Source organism: Mesocricetus auratus, unplaced genomic scaffold (genome assembly GCF_017639785.1).
Source record: "Mesocricetus auratus isolate SY011 unplaced genomic scaffold, BCM_Maur_2.0 Super-Scaffold_100018, whole genome shotgun sequence".
NCBI lineage: Eukaryota > Metazoa > Chordata > Mammalia > Rodentia > Cricetidae > Mesocricetus > Mesocricetus auratus.
In genome coordinates, this window is record NW_024429199.1 from 47,523,592 (window position 1) to 47,550,495 (window position 26,904).

Below are 26,904 nucleotides of genomic sequence, written 5' to 3' on the forward strand. Positions count from 1 at the left end.
GTTCCCCAGGTGTGCTTGAGTCCTCGGTGCCTGGCTTCCCCTTGTTTAACCATCCAGGCCTCACTGCTGATCCGTAGTCTCCACCAAAGGCACATTTCATGTGTACATGCTCCACGTGATTGACAACGTCATGGGTTAACAGATTGCTACAGACTATCACAAGTAAGGCTACTGGGAAAATTTGCATCTGTGTGGACAGATGATTTCGTTTTCCTTGGAGTGCATGTATAGGAGCAGGGCAGACTGGTGGATCACTCATGATCAAAACCTCTTTTCTCAAGAGGCTGTCTGACTGTCTCCTCCCACCAGCAAAGAGGGAGGGTCCCACCCACTCCACAGTCCTCGCCCTTCCGCCCTGATGCCAAATCGTAAAATCTCAGCTGCTTGCCCTGGTGCACACTAGAAGATGCCTGCCAAAGCTGGGCCCTGTACACTCTCCACGCAGCCATGGACACATGTCCTTTCTAGTGAGGCAGCCAAAATGCTCTGTCCTTCATGGGGGGTGGGACCCCATACAATCTGGATATTAAGATGGTGACATCACATGCTCTGCCAGTGCCCTCCTTAAACTGATAGCTGCTTTTTAAAAAAATTTTGCCAACAGTCTGACTCACCGAGTTTACATAAAGATTTTTTTTAAATGATGACAAATAATTTCAGTAAGTAAGGACCAGCAAGCTTGTCTGGGGAAATGTAAGGTTGCTAGTGTTTCCAACTTGTTGGCAAAACATTACTAGAACACCACTGTGGTTCTATGTGGGTCTTGCATGTCTGACATCCGTCATTAATTACATGGAATACTTCCAGAACTCTTTATTGCTTGTAATGTAAGTCACGAGTATGTATCGACTAAACACCATCGTCACATATCCGAACTATTACTCTAATAGCTTCTGCATCCACCTTACGACTTCTAATTCAAGGGATTGAATAAAACATACACTTTGATTTCAAGTTCTCCAGAGGCTGAAATGAATAAAAAAAATTCTCAATGACCCATTGTAACATTTCACTGGAAGGACTTCCCAGTTGCGTGGCTTATTCAACTCCTGCCTTGTGTGCAGTGAGGTTTCTAGCGCTCTTAGGGGAAGTGTCTGCAGTCCTAAGGAACACATACAAGTCAGCGTTCTCATCCCCGTTTAAAAGAGGCACAGGGAGATCAGGTAACTTCACTCAAAATCAGGACATGGCAATCTAAAAACCCTGAACACAGTGAGACAGAGCTCCGTGTGGTGAAATCATGACACCGCCACCAGGAGAAGCGACAGCTCTGCCGCTTGACACCACTCCGTCAGGCCCCGGCAGGGAATAGCCTCAGACTGTGTCCTCTACGTGTCTGGTTTGCTCTGTCCACTGGTAACAGGCTGGGACAACAGACTCCTTCTGAGAGGCTTCAGCCACGGGACGTCAAGGGAGAAAATGGCAAGGGCCAGACTCCCTTCTTACCTGTTAAAACGTGGGTCCGCGTAGGCATCTGGGATGTTCAGGACTTCCCCTGTTCTTGCCACTTGGCCAGCAATCCCCTTCTCAATTGAAAATCTGCAGAAACAAACAGACAAAACAGAGAGGGGCGTGATAATTAGATGGTGATGTCACAAAATAGTCATGAAGCGTTTCGCCGACGTCAAATGTTGAACTGAACCTTTAAGTGTACAGATTAATCTTACATTTGTGTATTGCTAAATAATCCTGTGAAATACATCAAAGGGAAGCAGACAGACACCCTACAGTGCTAGCTCAGAACCTGGTTTGAAGATGTAACACATAGTAACTTGAGAATGTAGATGACGGCAAACCGAAAGGGAAAACTCTCTGCGGGTCTCTAGCACTGGTCACCACTAATCCCCCTACACCAGCAAATCTCCTCATGGATTACAGTGTGTGCACTTTCCTAGTGGATTTCCTGCACAGCTGGACTCACTAGCTTGCACACAAAAAGCCAGGCTCCAGCTCCATTGACCTTCCTGAACACAGGACATGAAATATCTGTTGTCTGTAACCCACGTACCATGTAGAAATGGTACCAAAGAGTTTTCACATCTCTAATTTGCTCATTTTAAAAATAAGCAGAACCCAAAAATGAACTGATTATATTTGGTTATATTTTTGTAATAAAGTGTCACGCTGGCAAACACTTTTCACATTACTGCATTATAATCCCACATGCATTTATTTCAAAATTTAGTTACTTAAGAAATGCATATACAACTTACACTAATAGTTTTCAAAACCTCAAAAGGGTACTGACCCACCGTAGGACTAAAATATCCCCAAAGGACCAGCAATGCGTGAAGTGCAAGACCACCACCTTCCCTGTTCTCTCGGGCACAAATTAGACACCACGAGCAAGGGCCAGAATGGATTCATGACACAAGCTCGTCTAACTGGGTCTGAGAGCCGCGTGGATGGGAACGTCCCATCAGCTATTTTTCTCTACGGTGAGCAGAAGCCCACAATGCTGGGGGCCAGCATTGAGCAGTCCTCACAAAGCCACAGCCCGGGTTCCCTCCACTCCTGCTCTCTCTCTGCTCGTAAATGGGAGCCACTGTTCCCACCATAAGATCAGCACCAGTGGTGTGGTTCGAGCGAGGCCCAAACTTTCGGCAAGAAAAACCAGTTTAACTGGGTGACTGTAAGCAGGCTGGCAAGTCCGGGAGCTCGAACCAAACCCAGAAAGGAACAAAATGTAAGGACACCCTGCCCCTACCCCATGTGCTCTGAAGGTGTCTTTATGTCAGCATTAGGTGACTGTGTAACCTGTGTAACTCAGGACTGTATAATGCAGGATCGGTACCCTAGAAACAGCAGGAAGTGCTGGGGGGGCAGAGTGGAGAGGCAGCAGCCTGTGGCTGGCCTCCCTTTGGTCCCATGGTACTAGCTCCTTAACAGGATGAAGTAGCCAAATGAAAAGCATTAATTAGTGAGGACACAGTGTTGCACTCAAGAAGAATTTTGTAGCGATATTTGCAAGGTTAAGTGGACACGGAGCAAGAAGAGGCAAATGTTGAAAGGGTCTTGACCTGTGCAGTGATGCTCGTCTCCTCTGCCACCTGTTAGTGCTCCCTGCAGGCTTCCAGGTTGTGACAAGACTGAGCCACCAGGGCTCCACCAACAAGTAAAGGCCACCCGTCCATTTCAATGACAGAAGCTGCCAGTTAAGCAGCCAAGAAGGCTTTTCATTTTCGAAATGCAGCAGAAGGGTAGCTGATTCAGCCGATGGATGGCCAGGCCCTGGAGGTGTTCAAAGTCATTAAATTTCCTCTCCTCTGGGCCGTCGGTGGCCCTCACTGGTTGGGAAGCAGCAGGGGTTTTGAGTTGGTTAAGTTCACCCTGCTCCTAGACGCGGGAGCCTGCCTGCCGGCTGCAGCTGGAGTGACCTTTACCTACCTGGGAGCACTAGTAAGTTTTTCCAACATGATTTCCAAAAGGACCGCCTCCGGAAGACGGCATTTCCAGGAGTGACGCTAACACTTCCTAGGCGCGGTTTCGCTGGCACTGCAATGTCATTCCCAGAAGCACTGCCTTCAGGAGGCGGGTCCTGGTGGGAACGATACCACAGTATGACAAGTGTTGTCAGCGCACCTGTGAATAGGCACAGAGTAGTGGGCGACAGACAGAGGGACCTGCGCATCGGCATGGGGGCCAGGGCGGCCGCTCCAGCTGTACCTGATCTCCTTCGTCTTCTTGAAGACGGGCCTGCCCTCCTTCTCCTCCCCGATGTCAAACAGGTCCGAGTACAGCTCCTTGTTCTTGTGGTCCACCTGGAACAGCGCGCAGCGGTCGGCGTTGACAAGGTTTTTTGCGTAAATCTGAGACAAACGAGAAGCCAGAGTAAGCAGGCCTGGAATCGGAAGCCGGTTGCAGTGAGCCTTAAAGGCTTGAATGCACACTACAGTGGGAAGGGAAGCCAGGCTTGTGCGCAGCCGCGGGGTTGGTGAAGCACGGCCAACGTTGCGGTGACACCCGTCTGGGTGCTGATCCCAACAGATAGCCACAGGAACAGTGTGCGGCGTTGAAATACTACAGCACTGTACTTGAGCCGCCAACCAGCCACTGACCCCCCCTTCCTGACAATCCTCAAGCTCTCTGAGCTGCTCCCAGGAGCTCCTAGGGGGGTGTCCCTGGGGTCTTGGGTTGTCTCAGTCAGCACCGTGGTCAGCGCGTGTAGATCCAGGTCAATGCAATAGGGACTATAATATATTTATTTACCAGAATGAGAGCTTACACACAAATGGCTGGGGAGTCAGAAGCGTGTCAGGCTTCCAGGGGAAGAGAGGAGAAGAGGGATTCATTTCTCTCTCACTTCCTTTTATCTCTACTTGTCCTAAATTTCCTTATCCCCGCCCTTAGGGCAGATAGCTTTGTGGGGCTCACCCCTACAAGTGCGCACTGAAAGAATATGGAACACTCTGGGCATGGAGACCCGCGCCTTTAATCCCTTCGTTCTGAGGGCAAAAGCAAATGGAGCTCTGATTTCTGGGACCACCAGCGCTACGCAGTGAGACCCCGACCGAGCATTGAATATACAAAACAGACCCTGGGCTGCACTGCACGAGGAGATGGCATTAAGGTTCGGGAGCACCAGGGTTTCTAGCCCCTTCTGACTTCTCAGCTTTCTCCACCTGAGCCTGAGGCTCCGAGGGGAGGAAGGGCCTGTGAGAGTCGAGTCCCAGAACACTGGCTGGGGGGAGGGGGGTGAAGAGTGTCTCAAGGTTAGGAAGCCACAGAAAGCTTGGTCCTAAGAGCCAAGGTGTCACTCAGTCGGAAAAGCGCCACCAAGCACACACAGGCTGAGTCCAGAACAGACATTGATGCTGGGAAGGAGGCCAGACGGGCCCGTGTGTTTCGCACGGGACCCACAGAGGACGGAGCAAGCACAGAGGGGGAGGGGGAGAGACACTAGGAAAAAAAAACATCTAGAAAAGATCGGAGAAAACTGAATGAGTGAGCACGACCAGTGCTGCAGAGGCCGGGCTGAGAGCCCACAGGTTTGGAAGAGGGGCCCAGACAAGAATCTCAGGACAGGGACGGTGCAGCCATTGGAGCCACTCCGGAACAGGTCTCAGAGCACCCACTTCCAGGAGAGGCTGAGACATGGTTCAAGTAGATGGAACTTTAGGATCAGCAAGGAGGGGGGAGGCTTAATTCAAGTAGGCTGGGCTCCCTGTTGTGACTCCTTGGAGACTAGGGGGCCAAACCGAGCTCTCCCCACATAACGGCCCTTTAAACAAGGCTGTCCCCGGGTCCTCCCCAAGATTTCAACGAGGTGAAGAAAGGCAGAGGACCCCAAGGCTCTGCAGCTCATAACAAATTAACACAGCATGGTCGTCTAATACACATGCACGATGTCACACCATGGGTGAAGACCAAGACCATGAGGGCTCGAAGGAAATCACAGGCGAAACCGAAAACACCTACCATGATGTGTTCGAGCAGAGAGTCTATGGCGACTATGTTATCAAAGTATGTCCTGAAAGAAACAAACAAGAAAGCATGAGTCCCATGAGTAACCTTGCCGATATCACAGTGCATGCGAAGCTCTGAACACACTTCATGGGTTCCACATTTAAACAAATGAATATACACGTCATTAAAAAAAATCAAGGAAGCATTAGCATTGCCTCAGTGCAGACTAATTCCAGGGGAGTCTTCCAGTAATTATATCATTGTCCAATGGACAGGAGGGAGAGAGACTGTAATGAAAACTAAATTGGATTGGATTCAGGTCAACCAACTTAACATGCTCATGAACGGCTTCAAGAAAACAATCTTTAAGTTTATTATATCCGCCGATACAATTATCATATGCATGATCACTGGGGGTGGGGAGGGGCGGGGAATGGAGAAGTTAGAAGTTAAACTGCATTGAGAAAATAAAAGAGTTGACCCGAGAAGAAATACCATCATGCAAGTGGTGAGGACCTAATGGCCTTTAGTTATTCTAACTAAAGTAAAACGCATGTTCGATGGTAGGATTAGGTCATAAGGCCTGTGAGACGTCCACTGACGTGTAACCTCCAAAGATGAGTTAACAGCCAACTATCACAGAGCATACTGAGAAATGTTCTGTGGGGACGGCAGCCGTGCCCTGCAATTAAGGTGGTGCGTGGTGATGCCATGAAGCAGTGATACAGGACACTCTCCTTGTAGCTTGAGGAGACTGAGGATTCCACTGCATTGGGAGCTCCTGCCTAGGGAAGGACGGGACGGCACCGGATGAGTGAGCTTCCCACTTGAGCAGAAGATGGGATGTCATAAAGTGTCGCATGGGCATTCAGTTGACTTTGGGACGCTTCCAAGATGTGCGCATGTGTTTAGCAGAGGGAAGCTCCAGGCCCCTGTCTGCCTGCTCTGAAGTTAACATCATCGTGGTTCTTTCACATTGGGCAGGGTCCAACCATTTGAAAGCCGAGTTGACTGAGCGATCACTAGAGCTACCTGTCTCTAACTCCAGACTCCAGAGAGCAGCTCAGCTGCAGAGTGAGCTGGCAACTCCAGCCCGAGCACGCAGCAGGGTTCCAGTTAGGCAGCACCAGACGGGAGAGGGAAAGCCGGTCCCCGTCACAGTGTTGCTGGAGGCCTGGGAGGAGTAGGTACCCCCCAGTGTACTAAACTGGTAGGAGAGCACAGCCTGGGTGACCATATCCATGGGGTGGGCTGCGTAGCAGGTAAAGCCAACACAAATGTGGGATTTAATGAACATCCATAATAGCTTTCACTGCCAGCCCGGGGGAGGTGATCCAGGTCAAACTTCAGAGAAGCGGAACGCTGTCTCAAAAATCACACCAGAGACACTGGAGATGCAATGGCATTATTAGTCATGCTGTGTAAAGTGACACTGTTGGAAAAGGCTAAAAGCACACGTCTTGGAAAAAAGATCAGCGGTGGCATCTTTTATTTCCAAAGTAAGTGTCACATTGAGAGCATCACACATACACCTGTGTGTTTTTCTAACACACAAGCGGACCAAGGATCCAGATGCAGCTCTGTGGTACACACAGCATGACCAAGGAGCCTTCCCAGAATGTATGTGTGCCCGTGGGGCAGACGGAGGTGCGTCGTTACCAAAGAGACTTGCGCTTTGCGTCGCTATCACCAACCGAGGCCAGGAGAAGCCCTGGTGAACACTTACTTGGAGACGTCGAGCAGGAAGTCATTCAGTTCCGTCTGTTTGGCGAGACCTCTGCACACCTGCCACACATACACACAACAGTCGTTAGTCTCACTCCGGATCTCTGCCGACTTAGGGACAAAACCCAGAGCGCCGTTGACACCGTCACGGTCAGGCTTACTAACCTGAAAGTGCAGCTTGCTAATCACTGTCCCGAGTGTTTGTTACCTCGCTGGATGGCTGCCCGCCATCTGGGACAGGCACTCTCTGACTGAGGCCAAGAAGCAGAGAGCAGTGCACGGACACACTCTCCACCCCGAATGAGTTACACGCCTGCTTCTACTTCCAAATTTGCTACCTGGCATGGACCCAACACACTTTGTGGCCCAAGAAGACCCTGCTACCCATGCCATCGCCCTGCAATTGCATGTTTCTTCTTAGTCATGCAAAAAGAAGAAAAACAAAAACAACAAAAAAAAACACATACGTACTTTCACCAAGAGATTTAAGGTGGCTTACAAATGAGTATAAGGAGCTACACAGATGAAATGGTGCAGATATAAAACACTACACCCAAAACCGAAGCTCCAGCTCACTGGCTAGCCTCCGGCTCTGACCCCCACAGCTGCTGCCTTGGGGGCCCCCTGTCAGAACACCCCAGACTCACCTGCACCTGATGTATTGCTACAGAAGCCCAAGCAAGATTGGCTGTTGCGACCTGCAAAACACACACATATGCGTGTACCAAACGAGCTTGACCTCAAAGGCTCATCATGTTCGCACAGCAAGCCGTTTTACTTGCTGAACCCGTATATATTGTCTTCTTAGGGTATTAGATCTTATTTTTCAGTTCGACAAAAATGCCTGCCTGAAAATGCCTCCGACTGCCTCTTTAAGCTAGTGTGGGATCCCTGAGAGGGAAAGAAACCGTGTGTATAGTCCTAGGCATCTGAGTACCGAAGCTTATATCCCGGTTGCGTTTGTTTATTCCCCTGTGTGTTGCGTGCGTGAAAATGTATGCACATTGTGCGAAGACCAGAGGAAAAATCTCAGGAACGTCTGCTTGCGTTGAGGCGAGATCTCCCCAGCTTAGAATGCGGCAACTGGGCTGCGCCAGCAGGAAGGGTCGGGGTGGGGGGTGCCCACCTGTCTCTGCTTCCCAGGACACACAGGCATTGCCGCGCGGCGTCTGGCTTTTTAAAGGGGGGTGTCAGGGAACCCACTGGGATCGTCACACTGTCTGCCGAGCCCCTCCCCCTCCCCTCAGCCCAGCTTCTACTCCTGTAGAAGTGGGTAGAGCCTAGTCACTGCAGGGACCTGGTCTGTCCACCTCAGGAGAGGCGTGTGCGTGTGTGTGTGTGTGTGTGTGTGTGTGTGTGTGTGTGTGTGTGTGTGTGTGTGTGTGTGTGTGTGTGTTCAGTGTTGATGAGTCAACTCCAGCCAGAGCACGGGACGTGCATGTGACTGAAAGAGGACATGCTTAGGGAAGACACGAGGCAACCAGGGTGGCTTCGTAGGCACCGAAGCACATTTTTTTTTGTTAAGATATTTTTATTCAGGTTTAAAAAAAAAAAAAAGAACCAACAGAGTGTATTTCTAATTTAGCCAGTCTCCTCTTTAAAAAAAAAAAAAAAAACAGCTGCTCAGGAAAACAGGTTTTTTAAGAACCACACGGCTGTTCCCAGCCAAATACGGTCAGGCAAACTGACTGCACTATTCATTCATGAATTCGCTTAACACTGGTGGGCGCCACCAATGAGGGCAGGACGCTGAAAGACATTTTTTTCGATGTGTTTTTTAAGATATTTTTAAATGTTAATTTTAACTCATATATATGGGGGGATTGTCTACATACTACATATGTGTCTGCCAGAAGTGGCTATCAGCCCCCCCCCCCCGCACTGGGGTCACAGATGGTTGTGAGCCGCCATGTGGGTGCTGGGAACTGAACTCGGGTGCTCTGTGAGAAAAGCCAGTGCTCTTAGCCCCTGGGCCATCTCTCCAGCTCCTACTGAGCAGGGTTTGAGCCTTACCTCCTGGTGACTGAGACAGAAGGCCTCTTTGCCCCAGTGCCTGTACAGCTCAAGGATGCCGATCAAGTCTCCTATGGCCGTGACGATGGGCAGGCAGAGAACAGACTGGATTCGAGTTCCCGATTCCAGGCCAGTGCCTCTCGGAAATCTCTCGTCCTGAAAAATCAAACAAGGGAGGACTCGAACTTCAGCATCTTAGCTTTGCGCACACACGAGTTAGCGGTGAGCAACGGATGCTGGTTTCACGGGATTGCAGCAAGCAAGGTCGTCGGCAAGTCTGGGGCTCGTCCCCCCCCCCACCCTTTCTGCCAGAACCACCCGGGGCTCCCCAGGTGTATGCGTGTGTACGGCACAGGCAAACACGGTGTGAAGAGAAGCGTGCACAAACATCTCTTTTGTTCTTAAGGTCATGCTAGCCCATCCTTCAAGAGCCCAAAGTGCGCATTCAAGTCATCCGTTATCAATCATTTATCATCACGATGAAAATGGGGTTGGTTTTAGTAGTTTTCTATCTTGGCTAAAATTTCTACAGAAATGGGAAAGATGAACACCAAGGTAGCAGCTCTATGCACTTGGTTTCCGCTGTCTGCGGGAAGCTAAGGGGACGCGGGAAACCCTCCCGGCAGCAAGAGCGACATGGAAATGTTCGTGTGGCTTTTACTTTTAGCCTGTGAAAGTGCCCAGAGCAGAACATTCAGGTGGGAATCCACGGGGCATCGACTCTTTGCTCCCCTCCCCCACTTTAGGCCCTTTCTTTCTTTTCTCTTCAATAAAGCAACAGGTAATCTGTTCCAGGTAAATCGCCCGCAGAAGAAAACCAAATCAGAAGACAGGTTCTAAGTCTCCAGTTCCGCAGCTTCACCGCGGCGGCACGCGTTGGCGTAAGGGCTCTGTCCCATAGAGGGCACAGCAGGTGTAATTTTCAGGCTGTAACAGTTAGACTATAAGCAAATTCATTTATTGATCTTTACCTTCTTTTAATGCTTTTAGAGCTAATTCGGAAACGAATTAAATGGCAAGACCAAAGCAATATGTCACCTTTCTTAATTAAATCCCCAGAACATGAGAGCCAATGTGCCCCTACCCCAAGGATGTCCTCCACGAGCAGCGTTTTCCTAGACTTGGCCACATAAGCAGAGATGGTGGTTCCCTGGGTGATGGGTCCCGCGGGGATAAGCCGGGGTTGACCTTCCTTTATTCCGGGCGGTGTGAACACACACAGACTCTAGGAAGAAGAAGAGACGATGTTTTAGGTTGGTGTCCTCTGTCTCGGCCCGATGTCAACCAACTCACCAACTCATAGTGGCAGAGCATTACCTAATTAGGGTGCCGATCACAGGAAAAGACACAGGGTGATACAAGGCTTCACGGGGGGGGCAGACGGGAAGCCTAGAGTGAAGTCTTAACAGTCCTGCTTCACACAGAATGCATGTTTGAAATCAGAACTCACAAACACACGGGCACAGAAACTCTTGCAGTGAGCCTCCTCTTCTCAATGAGACACGATATGAAATAAAGACGCCACCTTGCTAATGGACCCTTGACTCTGTCATGCCGGCCTATCAAGGCCAAACCCAGGGCTGAGTGAATGTCACTGCCTTCCCAGAGTCACAGAACCCTGCTGTAAGACCCTGTCACTTGCATCGCTAGGGCTGGAACTGCAGGTTTTGGGGTAGCATGAGTTAAGAAGGCACCGACCTATCCTCACTGCAAAATCATGGCTTGTCTCAGTGATTTCCTCTCATTAACGGACTCTGGGCAAACATTTTTGGCTTCTGGCTTTTTTTTTCCCTAGTCCACTCTCAAGAACATTAGAAAGGTACAAGGGAATATAAAAATGTAATTAATGCAATAGCTATGAACTAATGAAATTGAGAAATGCATAATACTATTTAAATGAAGCAGGGAAATCTGCCCTGTTGATTTCAACCACCCAGACTGTTTCACTGGCAAAGGCACACCGCAGACATTTTCTGGAACACATAGTTCAAAGATCACTTCATTCGTGAAATTTCATTTTAATGAAATTGAGCTCAGCCAGCTCAATTTTAAAGACAACTTTTAATTAAACAGGAGCGGATGAAAAATTAAAAGAAAAAAAACAAATCGAGGAACAAAACCCATGTCTTTGTGCTATTCACCACTTCTACCACTAGATGGCAGCGCTAGGAAGCGAATTCAAAGGGAGGCAGCCAAAAGGAAGCTAGGCGCCAAGTTCCCAGGAATTTGTAGCAGGGAAGGCAAAGGCGCTTTTTAGAGCTGATTAGAATGTATTCCACAGTTGGGTGAAAACATCACAATGAGAGTACACTACCCGTGCTGAATATAAAAACTGCAACAATTTCAGGTTGCAGCTTTACGTACAAACACACACACTGTTTTTTCTTGCTTTTCCATGTTCCCCCAATTAGGACCCAAAAACCAACATCCTATGAAGTTCATCCTTCATTCATTGTTTTAGAGTAAAATTTAATTAATGATGATGATGATGATGATGATGTAATTCAAGACAAAAATCAATGCCCTTACCAGAGGCTGCCCTTGGGTAGAAGGTCCCAGGCTGCTCTTTGTGCAAAGGTCACAGCTTAGGAACCCGAGTGGGGCCTTTTTAAGTGTTTCCTCTCCGGAGAGAACGATCCTGCGCAGGCTCCACAGGGCAGCACAGTTCTCCGGTACTTAGCCAGTGCTGCCTAGTGACGTCACTTACCTCCTCAGGCTGCCTCTGCTGTCAACAACTGAAAATGCTACAGTGTTTCCGTTAGGGGCGCAGGCAGACAGCTATGCTGGTTAAGAGGCCATGCATGGAAGATAAAGTGTGTGAACACGGGTTGGAAGATACATCGCCAACGCTGCAGACTCCTCCTGCAGAATAAGAAGTCCTCTCCCTGGCTGAGCATTTCCTCCTAGAGTGGAGCCCGGCTGAGCTGTGGCACCTGGCGGGTCCTGCTCTATTCCCCAGAATAAGTCGGTTGTGTTCTGCTCTTTATGTGAGCTGACTCAGCGTGTTTAGGTTGCTCCTCCTCTTAACAGCGGCTGGACAGCCTCGGTAAGGAATACGTAAGGATTCCACAGCCACGCGGTATGTTTTGTCTTAGGTTTTTTTGTTGTTGTTGTTGTTTTGTTTTGTTTTTATTTTTGTTTTGTTTCTGGCCTCTAGCTTCCTCTTAGCTTTCTCTGCTCTGTTTGCCGCCCCTGGTGAAAAGTACCTGGATTTTTTAAAAATTTGGTTGGCAGGACCAATTCCACTCACAAATTACACGTCTCATTAGTGTTGGTTTTAGAAATTACGTCACCTCTGCTGGCCGGTTTCCGGAAAGTGAAGCTTCTGTAAAGTTTTGTGATTTATCCCACAGTATGTGCCCACCCTAAAGTCTCTGCGGCAGTCTGTCTGTCCCGGTTTGCCTTGTTGTAATTCTGTAACTGAAACAGGTAATTTTTGTCCTGAAGTTTATTTTGCTTTGGACAGACTCTGTCCCGAGGGGTGATGCACACCTCTAATCCCAGCCTGCAGGAGGCTGAGGCAGGACGAACACGAGTTGGGTCAGATCCCAATGTGCCCCGCCCCGAGCTCCAGACCAGCAGGTGTCGCAGAGCAAGCCCACCCACGTTGGGGGAAAGGAAGGAAGACATTCGATGGTGACTTTAGGAAGCCGACTTCACGTCTTCAGATTCAGACTACTGCTCCATTTGGAGTTGAGTTTTGTGCAGGGTAAAAGATGAGGGTGACTTTTATTCGTCTCTGTGCAGCTAACCAGTTTGACCAGCTGTCTGCTGAAGGTATGTCTTTTCTCCAGCGTGTACAGTGTCTCTTTGACAGGCATCAGGTAGCTGTTAGAGTGCCTGGCTCTGCACATGGGTCCTTGAGTCTATCCCGTTAATCCATAACTCTGCTTTTATACCAGTGAATGTTGTTTCCATTATTATAGGTCTGTGATCAAACCCGAAATCTGGGGTGGTAATACCTCCAGCAGGTCTTCTGTTACTCAGGGCTGCTGGGGCTAACTTCAGTCTTTTGTGTTTCCATAGGACTCTGAAGATTGTGCTTTCAGGTTCTGTGAAGGTTTGTGTTGGAATCCTGATGGGGGTTGCACTGAATCTGTATATTCCTTTTGGTAGATCAGCCATTGTCACTATTATAAAGCCTACTGACCCATGGGCATGGGGGATCTGTCCGTCTTCTGATGTCTTCTTCACTTCCTTGCTTCAAGGTCTTAAAGTTTTTAATCATACAAATCTTGCACTGACTTGGTTAGAGTTATCCTGATTTTTTTTTAGATTATTGTGAGAGGTATTGTTTCCTTGATTTCCTTCTCAGTCTGTTTGTCATTTGAATACAGAAAGGCCACTGCTAGTTTTGTACCCTGCTACTTTGCTTAGCGTGTGATAGGCTGTAGGGGTTTCCTGGTGGAGTCTTTAGGGTCTTTTATGTGCAGAATCCAATCATCAGAAAATAAAGATATCTGACCTTTTTTCTTTTCCTATTTGTACCCCCTTTGTCTCCTTCATTTGTCTTATTTTTCTGGCTAAGACTTCAAGGACTCTACTGAACCAGAGAGGAGAGAGTGGACATCCTTTCATTCCTGAGTTAAGTGGGAAGGCTTTGCCTTTTTCTCCGTTCAGCATGATTGTGGCTTTGGGCTTGTAATATGCTGCCTTTGTTGGCTGCCATATGCCCCTCGGACCCCACATTTCTTCAAGACGTTTTATCATGAAAAGATGTTGGGTTTTGTCAAAGACCGTTTTTGCATCTAATAATATGATCATGTGGCTTCTGCCCTTGGACCTGTTTATGTGAAAGACCACATATATTGATTCAAATAAAAAGCTCGATGCCAGGAATGAATTAGGCCTTTTGGAATTGTTGGACAGCAAGGTCCTAAACCCCCCAACATTGCAGGCCATTGCCAATGTTTTGGTTAGCCTCCAGGACTTGACAGTAAGACCCTCTTGCTGAAAACCCCACACAGTGGAGTCATAGTACATGGAGAAATCTTGCTGGTAGAAACCTGGAAGCCTCATCCCTGCTGGCTACCTTTCATGGTGCGAGAAGATGCTTATGCATTCTACTAGGGGAGAAAAACAATCCACTTTCTTGCCTAAGTGTAAACCCTGTGAACTACACTCTAACAGTAGCACTGGCAATATATGCTCACTGGTGCAATAGCAGCACGAAAGGGAGTAACCAAACACCTTCTGGTTGAATTTAACACACATCACACAGAAAGGAACTCATGCCAGGTACTGTTACAAAAAAATGGTGACTGGCTAGGTCATAGGGCCTGGGGGAAAACCTCATACTATTATTCTGCTGAGTAGACATAGCAATACAGTTCCCCTAGTGCTTGTTTTTAAGCCTGGAGATTGGTGTACATATTAAGTCCCATCAAATAAATTTCTTTTTATGGTAGGGAGCAATCAACATAGAGGCCCTACAATTTATCGATATGCTGCGAATAAGAGACTGTGGAACTCTCAGCTCTAAGTGAAACAGCTGTATCATATCCTTTACTCCTCCCCCTGCCCCCTCCCTCTCCCCACCCACCCCTTTACACTCCCCCCACCGTTGTCCCCCAACTTCGGGATCATTGCAGCAGCAGGGTTGGGGGAAGCAGAAAGATTGTAAGAGCTCCAGGCATTAGACAGCTATAGCCAAACCGTGCTTGCTGGATGTGACCGAGCCTTGCACACACAAGCACACAGCAACTATCACTGCGTGCACAAGCCCTGCACGAGATCAAGTCCACCAAAGTCGACGCACGCGTGGGGGAGGGGCTCGTGAAGCCCCGCCCACAAGCAGAGGCTCCACTAACAGCTGAAGGCTGCTGGGGGTTGGAGCGTCCTTCTGCCTCTGCTTCAGCAGACTGTGGCATGTACACACCACGCAGACCCGGAAGGGTTAAGTAAAGAACCCACAAAGGTGGGAAGGAACGGAGCCCAGAAGGCAGATGAGAAGCTGGGGGGGGAGGAGACGGATTTCATCAAAATGCACTATGTGCGTGCATGAAATTCTCGAACACACAAAAGGTAAATTTTATTTGTAATATTGAAAACAAGACATTATCCTCGTGCGCAACGCCCCACCTCTCATGAACGAAAAGGACGCATGAGCAGCAGCAGCAGCAGCAGCAGAACTTCCCCACGGAAAGCGAGCTCCACTGCAATGGGGCCCACCGCCTTCGAGAAACACCCACCTCAGCTCCAAGCAGGATGGGAGCGAAGGATTTCACTCTTGAGAAAAAAATTTTTGGTTTTTTTTTTGTTTGTTTTTGGTTTTTTGGTTTTTACGAGACAGAGTTTCTCTGTATTGTTTTGGAGGCTGTCGGTCCAGCCCGGCCTCGAACTCAAAGAGATGCGCCTGCCTCTGCTGGGATTAAAGGCGTGCGCCACCACCGCCCGGCGAGAAAAAAAGTTTTTAATCATTTAGAGAACCTGGAAGATGTATAGTTAATGTTTTTATTCATGTACGTGTGTGTATGTGAACGTTCGTTCGTGTGTGTGTGTGTGTGTGTGTGTGTGTGTGTGTGCGCGCGCGTGCATGCGTGCCAGCAGAGGCCAGAAAGGGGCATCGGATCCCCCTGGAGCTGGGATAACAGGTAGTTGTGCGCCACCCAATGCAGGTGCTGGGACCTGAATTCAGGTTTTCTAGGACAGGAGTGGCTCTTAACCAGAAGCCATCTCTCCAGCCCACATACATAGAAATATGGGCTGAGAATAAAGGGGAAAAAAGTTTCCAAGAACCCTAATATGAAATAAATAAGGGAGGGATGCTGGGAGGTAACAAAACTCACAGCTGCCTTTTTCCAAACAGGTGAAAGGAGAAGAGATACAGAAGTATCCTTTTCTGGATAGGAAAAGAATGGTGAGGGGGAGAAGGGGGCCGTAAACAAAGGAGCAAGAAACAATTTGGAAAGAAGATGGAAGCTCTTAAGACTCCAGCAATGAGCCTGGCGGTGGAGGTGCATGCCTTTAATCCCAGCACTTGGGAGGCAGAGGCAGGTGGATCTCTGTGAGTTCGAGGCCAGCCTGGTCTGCAGAGCGAGTTCCAGGACAGGCTCTAAAACAATACAGAGACCCCTGTCTCGGGAAACAACAACAAACAAACAAACAAAAAAAACCCCAAAAAACAAAAAACAAAACTGGAGCAACAAAACTGGAAGAAGCAGAAGGTGAACTCAACTCCATCTAGGGATAAAAACCGTCCTCGCGGGGAATGATGGGCTGAGACGAGGCTTGCAGCTGAGTTTAAGAGTCGGCAATCTGTGAGCCTGAATGCACCGCAGACCAAATGCGTCGCTGAAAACGCGTGGGGAGAAATGAGACACATCCCGACAAACAGAGCCCAGGGTTTCCCACCCATCAGCTCTTCCCGAGAGGAGCTGCAGGCAGAGCCTCACAGAAGACAATGACTCCGAGGAAGGCTGAGATCAAGTAGGGAAGGCAAGAAGGAAAGAGATATCTGGAGGATTAGAAGATCACTGCCTGTGACAGGGTGCCCTGGGCGAAGGAGGAGACAGTCCTGGAAGGCACTGGGTAACCACAGTCCTTATGCCCCTGAGTTTTCCTGCCAGCCAGGTGATAAAGTTTCTGCCTAAATGGAACTTTTGTCCCAGGTAAACAAATGATCACAAAAACAAAACAAAAACAAAACAAAACAAAACAAAAAGTCTACTCCAAGATGGGAAAAGAAAAATGCAAGATTCAAAGTTACAGCAAGATTCGGCGAAATCTGAGTTTCAGGTGAGAGGAGGCTACGCTCTGTCCACACATCCTGAGGCTCCAAGAGATGTGAAGCCACACCCAACACGAGTCGCTGTGGTGCCGGAAGGCGTGGAGTGTGAAAGATCTGCCCCTGAGAGGATCGTGTGTGTGTGTGTGTGTGTGTGTGTGTGTGTGTGTGTGTGTGTGTGAACCCACCCAACCAAAGGCCGAGAGGGTCGAGAGGGTCTGATACCGGCACTTAGTGAGGTGAGAGAGACCGAGAGAGAAGGGATACGGAATGATATGCAGAAGGCTGCCCACTCTATAAGCCTTTTCCAAGTCACCTCTGAGAAGGCTACGCACGAAGCCAACACGAGCCTCGTGCCTAACCAGCGGAGTTTGAGGATCTAACTGCAGTTAAGTTGGTCTCGTGCCCCCTGCCATGACTTGCATGTCAGCCACGCCGAGCCTCAAGGGTCCTCACACATAGCTCTCCCGTCCTCCATCGGTGGCAGCTCAGATCAACGTCTGCCACACTCGTCCAGGTGAACGGCTGGTGTCATGGTCAGGATCCAAGTCTTAGCAGAGAGGAGACCCCGCTGAGTTCCCACTTGTGTACCTGATCTCAACAGACATGGTCCTAGAGACAACCACACGCCTGCACGGGCAGCCTTACAACGGAGGCCACCCCAGGGTGGGAGTAACCAGGTGTGGGAGCCCGTGAGTACACAGTGCTCACACACCCAAGACATTTGCGGAGGCAAACGGACATTGTTCTACTAGTTTTCTGACAGGAACTCTTACATGAGCAGGGGCAGGAAGACAAACGCCCCGGGAATCACGAGGGATCTGAAAACTCGGATCTTCTGGGCGTTTCAATGGGGTGGTGGGTATCAGAAACTAGGAGAGTGAGTGTGAAGTGGTCAGTGGACACTGAGGTAGAGACACAGCAGCGAGAGTGCCGTGTTGCCACACGGGGCCATACATGCATTCCCGTGGAAAGCCACATGAAGGGATTTCAGACAGTTCCCTCTAAACACGCGGCTTTGGTGGGTGGACACAGCTAGCCGGCTAGAGTTCACATGTTCACACGGCACAGCTCCTGGACGTGATCATTTTGCATGTTTGATTTTAAATTAAAGATCATCTCCAAAATTTAAAAAACAGTAAAGTTTTTTAATGAGCAGGAAGGACACAGCTATTTACTTTTACAAGGTCAGCCGTCTTAAGCTCTACGGTCTGCAGTGCAGTTTCAAGCCTTCAAAGTCGACCGAGGTCTGTAGAACGCGCTTTCACGAACACTCTCATCTAACGGTTCCTCTGACAGACACAGGGGAGGGGCTGGGGTGCCAGCAAAGGTCCTCACCCGACATGAGCGTTGACATCAGGAAGAGAGACGTTGGTAAACTGCCACATCACACAGGCAAGCAACGTCTGGACTGGTTAGGAGGCAAGCCAGCCACGATTTGTGTGCCTGCAGCCAGCGTGTTCATCCATTGTTTTCCTATTCAGGGATAATTGTACCTTACAAATCTCGGAACCCTTCCTCAGTCTTCCTGCTGACGCGCTTCACAACATCAGTGCTGTCTGCATATTTAGTGACTCCGGAACACGGGAAGCACGCTGCAAATCCCCCAACACACATCGAAGGGGCGTGGCCGAGCACACAAAGGCAATGCACCTAACCTCACAAATCTACAGATAAAACATGGTTGCAGTAAAAGCGTTAAAACTATTGGGATGGCATAGCAAACAGGACACACCGGCAGTGAAACTGGTGAAACGCGTCTGCGCATATGTGTGCTGGACACGACCACGGGCTGTGTCACGTGCACTCGATTGGAAACCCTGGAGCAGCCAACGGAGGCAGAGAGACTCTGACCCAGGCTTAGCTGGCCCACCCCAGTGCTTTTAACAGACTCACCTTTCAAAGCCTTAGGGGGGAAGAAAACCACATGATGCTAACCTTTCATTCTTATTCAATCTGAGGTAGAGGAAGTGCCCGAAAGCACACAGGCCCTCCTCTGTGGTGTCACAGCCCTCGAGACCGAAGTAACTTTTATAGGAAACACGCATTCTAGAAATACCACACGTGTACCACCAAAAACCAAAGCAAGAACCTACCAATCAACGGCATGTTAGGACTGCCTGCTGCCGGGCCGTTCCTGACAGGCAGTAACCGGACCTACAAGCTGAGTACAAACAGGCCTGAAGGTGCTTATTACACCAGGACCGCTGTTTGCAGTACAGTAGATTCTTAGAGCACTCTTGAGGCTTTCTTATCTAGAGCACCAAGATCTAAATATAGATACTTACATTATTGCACTCTCCAAGGAAGTACAGTGCAAATCCGTCGGCTTTTGTGGCTGCCAAGGCAATAAAAAAGAAGGAAGAAACTAATCTCAATGGAAGAATACAACATCACGGATTCTACAGTGAGACTCGAATCTTTGCCTGGATTGGTTAGCATAACCGATGCCCACAAACACAACAGTGTACCGCGTGCCTTTGTCCCACAGCATAATCAGAAGGTTCCCCAGCTTTCAACAGCGGCTGCATGTAAATAATGTTCACGGCATCGTCCAGTGCATAAAGTGCAGGCCACGCACCTCATACATGTCATCTGCCGGACCGTCAATCATCACAGTGACAGAGGGGCACTGCATTTCATGTGTAAGTGTAAAAAAAAAAAAAAAGACCCACAGGAATATTGAATAATTAAGCGGCCACCAGAAAAAAACATTATGTAAATAAATACGTAGCACTGAGGTGGACATATTTTAACTTACATGTGTCTTCAGGATCTTCCAAACACTCTATGTCCTGGGAGGGGGGGCGTCACCCAAATTTAAAATTCCCTATAACACACTTGGGTCTGTGCATGTTTGGGTGGGGTAGCTAGCCTCTTGATCAACAAAACAGTGGGGTCCCAGGCTCACTTGTGGGGTGACGGTGACAATGAGCCAGTCAGCATGTGTGGTAGCCCGCAGAGTTGGCTGGCACAAGCGGCAGCCACAACAAACACTGCTGTCCACGTGTCCAGGCGGTTTTTATTCTCAGGTTAGAAGCTTGAAAGACTCAGCGCCATAGGGGCAACTGAAAACGCCATGTCCTGAAGGACTCAGCATCCTGTCTACAGTACAAGCACACTTCTGGCTATCCGAGTGAGTCCCAAGCATGCCTGCCTCCCTTAACAATTAATAGCTTGTCTTCAGAGACAGAACCCTAAGCTGGGTGGCTACAGTTGGGGAGGACCTGGGAGGAGCTGGGGAGAGGGGGATAAACATGGCCAAAATACACTGTGTGGAACTGTCAAAGAATACATTAAAACATCGTTTTAAAAGCCTGGCATCTTCCTTTCCAAAGATGTGATTTAATTCCATACAAAGGGGGGCGGGGCACCATTTACAGCAGGCAGGCACTTATTTGATCTCGGGTCATTGCAGGATTTGTCGGTTCCTCCATTCTGGTAGGTTCGCACTCAAATACTTCCACTACCAAGCTGAGCCCAGCAAGGGAAGGCAGTGAAGAGTGCCCTCCCTCCCTCCCTCCCTCCCTCCCTCCCTCCCTCCCTGCACAGTGAGACAGAGGCCTCCTGTGCTCTCTGCAAAGTGGCCCGACCTGAGAGGGAGAAGGGGAGAGCGGGCAGCGTGCCTTACCTATCCTGATGATGCTGCTCAGCTCGTAGAGGAGCAGGTGGTTGTCCCCGCCTGTGTCCAGGCGCTGCTCTATGTAGCTGTTCAGCTCGTACACAACTCCCTGCATGTTCGTGTCCTGGTACTTCAACACAAAGATAACAGAAGTGAGGCGTGGCTGAAGCATGGGGGGGGGGTAAAAAAAAAACCAGAAAGCAATACTGCAGCGGGCTCTGTTTGCCGGCTGCTCAACCAGAGCACGGCTAAACGTGACAGTCTGGCCGTGACACAGGGAGACTGAAAAACCAAACCTGCTGTGACTCCCTCACTGAACACTGTCTTAAAACTGCACCCGTCTCGGCATATTCATGCGAGAACGTCGCATGTCATTAAGCTACAACTTTTACACGGGGCAGCCTGACTGGCCAAAGAGGTTCAAAGGTCGTGACGTCACACTAGGTGAACTGTGACTCCATGGGCTCAGGGGTGGGCGGTGTGCTCTGGAGCTGCTGAGGTCACTGCTCGGGCACTCCACCACACCAGCAGGGAGAGTGCACAGGGTGGGTGCTCAGCTGACCCCGCCCCGGGGAAGGTCACACCGCCCCTCTGTCTGACCCAAGCCTTCTCACTGCCCCCCCCCACCCCACGCTTGCCTTACAAACCCTGTTTTCCAAATAGTAAGCATTGCGAAAAAACAATTAAATAAATAAATAAACAAACAAAACCCGCCTGCCCTCAGCTGAAAACCTTCCCGGGGTTCCCACCTCACAGGGGAAATAAACCAGAGCCTCCAGCAAGCACTGCTGCTGTCCACCAGGGACGCCACCTCTCCTGTCCCCTGCACACTCAGGGTCTCAACTCAGGGTCTCTTTCTGGGCCGCTCACACATCTCTCATTCTAAAGACCAGCTACTTGTGACACAAGAGTCATGTGCAAACCCTGTCTGTGCGGTTGAGCCAGGGACTCCATCAGCCGGTCATCCCACAGCGCCCGGCACGCCTACGGACGGTCCCTCTGCGGCTCACACTCTAACGGAAAGGTGTTAAGCCCCATCTTCTCCAAGTGCAGAGCAGAGAGGACCCAGTGAGCCAGTGAGCGGAGAGAGCCCCTAGCTAGACCACTTGGGCCACAGGTGCTTAGTGAGCCCGGCGCTTCCCTGATTGCCGTAGGAAATGGCAGGGCTGGTGAGCCATGGTGAGTGACTATAGCAGCCTGGCTGCCACCCCAACTCATGGCTTAGGCTCCCCCCAAGGACCTGGCTACGTGAAGAGCCTGTGCTTGCAGTGATCCAGGAACAAGCATGAAGACTATGAAGACTGTCTTCATCCAACTACCTCCCCTTAAGTCACTTACAAGTCAAACCTCAGGGTGGCGGGAGGCCAAGTGGCTACATTCAGTATCCGGGGATGAAGAGAGCAGTATTAGCACAATGGACAAAAATAAAAGCTGCCACCAGCATGGCCCCATCTGCAGAGAACTGAAGTCCTGGCCAGATGATTGGGTGTCCTTGCCCATCAACAGGGCAGCCCCTCTGGCATGCTTTCATGTCTCTAACCAGAAAGTTCTGAGTGAGTGAGTGAGTGAGAAAGACAGAGAGAGAGAGAGACAGAGAGACAGAGAGAGAGAGAGAGAGAGAGAGAGAGAGAGAGAGAGAGAGAGCAGAAATAAGCCTGATCACCACAGCAGACTTGTCAATGAGGTGTCAGGGGAAGTAGCCAGTTCATAAGCTTGAATCCTTTAAATCAAGAATGGGAGGCCAGGCCCAAGGGAACAAGGACATCGCTGTACAACCAACAATTCATAAAGCAGACCGCCTCCTTCCTGCCCCACAAGCCTGCAGATCCCTACCTCAATAACTGTGCAAGAAGTTACCCAAACTGGAGGACCACTGAACCTCACCTCCGCCCAGACCATGCCTATGATGCATTGTTGCCGGATTCTGTCTCGGAGACAGATTGTTGTCGCTCCCCGGCTATTTTCCAGCTTGAGACTCTGCCAGACTCCCACGACACAGGGACACCAGCGTGGTGGCAGAATCTGCACAGGAGCCACCAGCTGTTCAAATCCCAGGGCCCCCGGAACAGCACTGAGCAGGTTACAGCCTGGGGAGGATCCTCTGGGAATCGCTCTGGAGGATGCTGTAGGATAATCTATTGTCACAAATGACCTTCCCAGCCGCTAACCAGAGCGCTGTCTCTGAAGTTTCCCTGGGTCCTGGGAACGCACTTCTCTGAGAGGTACACTGACCAGGAGAAAGCTGAGTGAAGAGAGCAACCATGTCAAAAGGCCCCACTATACATCTGGGGTTCACCTATTTTGTGGGGTGTGTCTGTGTGTGAGTGTGTGTGTGAGTGTGTGTGTCTGAGTGTGTGTCTCTGTGTGTGTAAGTATGTATATCTATGTGTGTGTGTGTGTAAGTGTGTTTCTGAGTGTATGTGCATGCATGTGTCTGTGTGTGTGAGAGAGAGTGTGTGAGCTAAACTGAGCTAAATCCCTGGCCTTTAGATGCTTCTTTCCCATGAACACACATATTTTTTGTGTGTTTCCTGAAGGCAGGGGAAACTCAGCGTGTGGACAAATGAGTAGCTGAGCCCTGGTACAAGTGGCTTCCCAGCAGGTCCTTCCTCACAGCCCGGCAACGCCCTTCGATAACAAGCTTTGCCCTACTGAGGTCAGTGCCCAGCAGTTTTCCATCTCTTCTGGACCAGGATCAGTTGTCACACCACACACACACACACACACACACACACACACACACACACAAGTACCCTGGGACAGGGATGAAATACCTATTGTGGGATGTCATCTCTGGGCTCAGAGTTTCTCATCTGTGTGAAAGGGGGACAACCTAGATACCTTGTGACCCAGAGCGAAGAAAGTCAGGTACCACACAGTCTCCCAAACCTTGGGATGAGAGTGGGCACCCTCTCCTTCACTTTCTGTCCACACTGATCTCGTGTGGAAGAGTCTTTAGCAGCGCAACCCACTGAACACAGCTCTTCACAGCGAGGACAACGCCAGAAAACAAAACCCAAAGTCTGTTAAGTCCTATCTGACCGATGCTGTGGTGGAACCTCACTGTGTCCTCAGCCGTCACTAAGGGCTCACCGTGGTGCCTCGGGAAACTGGGGCTTGTCTACAATGTGGATCCTGGACACTGAACACACTTCCTCGGCCTGCGCAGTAAGCACTTTACATGCTGAGTTATGTCTCCAGCTCGGTTTAGGCATTTTAAAGTAAGCAATGCTATAAATAAAGACTTTTTTTTTTTTTGGTCACACAGACACCATGAGCTGAAGAATCCTAACGTTTCTACAACAGAGCACTGGCAGGGAACAACCAACGAAGTCCACGGAGGCAGAGGCACACTGGCAGCTTGGGGTGAGCGGCTGGCTTCCAGCCGCCATTTATGTTGAACTCGGTAACAAGTACTTGCCTGACATCTGGGATCCATCCTCAACACCTCTGAAAGATAGGTAAGAGCAGCAATGGACAGAGTCACGGGAGGTTTACCCTAGACTTACGGGAGAGAGGAAAGGCTCGGCCAGTCCTGGAAAGCAACTCTGAGGAATGTTTACTGCTCTGTGAAGAGGCAGGCATGTTTCTGGGAGCACAGTCAGAGAAGCAGAGCAAGATAGAGAAGATGGGAGACAGAGTGGAGAGACGACCCCCCAGGGCAGCTGCTCGGGAGGGAGCACAGAGTCCTCCTCCACATCAGGCACCACCCACCCGAGGGATTCACCCTGAGCTGGACAATCAGGCGGGATCCTATAAACGAGCAGGGTTAGCTTCTGAAAACCTATGGGTCAACTCGATGCAAAGAAATAGAAATAACAAAAGCTCATACTAATGAGGAACATTGCGTTCGAGGGCTTGCCAAATAATATGAACTGATTTAACTTAGGGCAGCCAGGTCGACATGGTGCAGAGGACCATTTGAATAGTAATTCAGGAAGAGGAGCATGATGTAACTAGTCGGGAACCACTAACAGCCAAAGATTCCGATGCTTAAGTTACGGGTGGAAAAATCGCTGTGGACTAAGACTCCTAGCAACAGTGGAGAGGGTGCCTGAACTGGCCGTCTACTGTAAGAAGACGGGTGACCACCCTAATTGTCATCAGAGAGCCTTTATCCGGTAACTGATGGAAGCAGATGCAGAGATCCACAGCCAAGCACTGGGCGGAGCCCCAGGAGTCCTCCTGAAAGAAAGGGAGGTGTGGGTTGTGGGAGACAGGGCAGGGGGGGGTCAAGGTCATGAAGAGGAACCCACAGAGACAGCTGCCCTGAGCTCCTGGGAGCACATGGACTCTGGATCAACAGTTAGGGAGCCCGCATGGGTCCCACCTAGGCCCTCTGCAGGTGTGTGACAGTTGTGTGGCTTGTTTCTAAGACTCCGTAGCAGTGAGTCAGGACATGTCCCTGGCACCTAGCTGGCTTTTGGGAGCCTGTTCCCCATGCTGGGCTGCCTTGCCCAGCCTTTTTGCAGGGGGAGGCACTCTCTGGGTAAAGTCAACTTGATGTGGCGTGCTTTGTTCAAGCCCACGGGAGGCCCACCCCTTTCTGAGTGGAGACAGAGGGGCAGTGGAAGTGGAGGGGCCAGACGTGAGTGTGTGGGGCGGGAGGAGAGGAGGGAGGAGAAGTATGGTTGGTATGTAAAATAAACGAAAGCCTTTTAATTAAGTTAAATAAATTTTTTTAAAAACGGAAAGAAAATTGCTGTGGAGGGGAGGTAATGGACACAGGAGGAGACAGCAGATGTAGCGGAAATGCTGGGCCGAGCATACGGGCTTCTGCGTGTGTGGGTCCCTGGGAACTAAAGCGTCTCATCGGCGTGCAAGCACACAGCAGCCCAAGTTCTGGCTCTCGGGGGGTTCAAGCTCTTGTTGGGGGGCGGAATTAATAAGAAATCATGAGCAAATAGTCCATCTTTGATAAAAAAAATCAAACGCCTTATCGAGAATCTGCAACATAAGAACAGCTGGATCCAGCAAGGGACGCTGCTGTTTATGGGTATCTTCTGCATTCCTTTCTTCACGACAAACATATGTGTTTAACAGCAGTGTATGCGACACCTGGGGCTCAGTGGGCCGGGACCGGCTGCACATCTGGGCTCCAAACAAGTCCCCTGTTGCGTTATCTTCACGTCTACCCTGTGTGTGGGTTTACAGCCGCTGAGAATGACGCGTTGAAGCAGCTAACGGTATGGAGCCTTGTGAGAAAGGAACGCCGTTCAGCTCCCATGTTTAGCTGTCATCGCGTGTCTCGGTCCTGAGCTTCAGACTAAACGGCCCCCACTGACTATTCCAGAACATATCGGGCAAGCAGATCCAACAATCAACAGTGAGAGCTTCACCCAGGAGGCGGAAGGACGGACTGAGTCGCCCCCCCCCCGGGGGCGGGGTCATGTTTCCCATCCAGATCCACCGGGGACACTTGCCACACTCGGGGTCCAGCTCCTCTGGGGCTTTCACGGCTGCTGGAGACAAACAGCCCAGCGCCTAGGAAGAGATGCTCAGAGGCAGGAAGTTACTTCCTGTGATGTGTTTGATGATAATGGGGGACGGCGGGCGGCTTCCCCTGGCAGGCATCCCAAGGCCTCTTCCTCACTAGGGTGTAATGACTGCCTAGGTGGGAAACACTCGTTGTTGGGCTGCTTCATCTCCGGAATAAAGAACGTTCCTGTTTCTTTACCGCTCTGGGGCACGGCACCCTTTATGTGTTCTTGGAGGCTGTGCTTGCTGATGCCATCAACTGGACAGGACCCAGAGGGCACTGAGGATACAAGCTTGTCCACGTCAGGTCTGAGAGGGGCTTGGTTGAGGTGGAACCACCTGCCTTGCGTAGAGATGGTAACACTCCATGGGGCGGGGGTGGGGGGTGGCGTCCTGGACTGCTGGGTGCCAGCATTCATCTCTATCTCTCTCTGCCTTGTGTGGAGATGGGGCAGGGGTTGGGGGATGGGGGTGGTGCCCTGAGCTGCCAGGTCCCAGCATTCATCTCTCTCTCTCTATCTCTGATCCCCAATGATCTCAACTGCAAGGTGACAGACAGCTGCTCCATGCTGCCACCATGGCTTTCCCAGCAGGATGAACTGTGTCACCATCCCCTGAGCTGTGGGGCAAAGCAAGCCCTTCCTTCCTCAAGATGTCTGTCCCAGTCACAAGGGGGGGAAGTCACTAATACAGCCTCCAAGTTGTATGGATCTGCCAATCCTCAAAGTGACAGGCTCTCTGCTGGCCTTCCACACGCTTGTCCGTAAGTATTATCTTTAATTATACGAAGCCACTTCATAGCTAATGCCCCCACCCCCCCACACCCCACCTGAAAATATAGATACAGACATACAAATATGCACAGCTGCACACACACACACAGACACACACACACAGTATGCCTGATAAGCATTTATACTAACACACTTCAGGC

The 26,904-nt window shown here is 50.0% G+C and overlaps 1 protein-coding gene across 6 annotated transcripts in view; it reads right to left on the minus strand.

Moving 5' to 3' along the window:
• Pde10a (phosphodiesterase 10A) overlaps nucleotides 1–26,904 on the minus strand; it is a 399,000-nt gene that overhangs the window by 36,706 nt on the left and 335,390 nt on the right. For all 6 annotated transcript variants that reach the window (XM_013122751.3, XM_013122749.3, XM_005083007.4 and 3 more), the window contains 9 exons: nucleotides 20,502–20,622; nucleotides 19,159–19,208; nucleotides 10,229–10,369; nucleotides 9,145–9,300; nucleotides 7,779–7,829; nucleotides 7,133–7,191; nucleotides 5,419–5,470; nucleotides 3,667–3,809; nucleotides 1,447–1,539 (listed from right to left, as the gene is read on the minus strand). In XM_013122751.3, coding sequence (XP_012978205.1) covers nucleotides 1,447–1,539; nucleotides 3,667–3,809; nucleotides 5,419–5,470; nucleotides 7,133–7,191; nucleotides 7,779–7,829; nucleotides 9,145–9,300; nucleotides 10,229–10,369; nucleotides 19,159–19,208; nucleotides 20,502–20,622 — 866 coding nt within the window. The remainder of the gene's footprint in view (nucleotides 1–1,446; nucleotides 1,540–3,666; nucleotides 3,810–5,418; nucleotides 5,471–7,132; nucleotides 7,192–7,778; nucleotides 7,830–9,144; nucleotides 9,301–10,228; nucleotides 10,370–19,158; nucleotides 19,209–20,501; nucleotides 20,623–26,904) is intronic.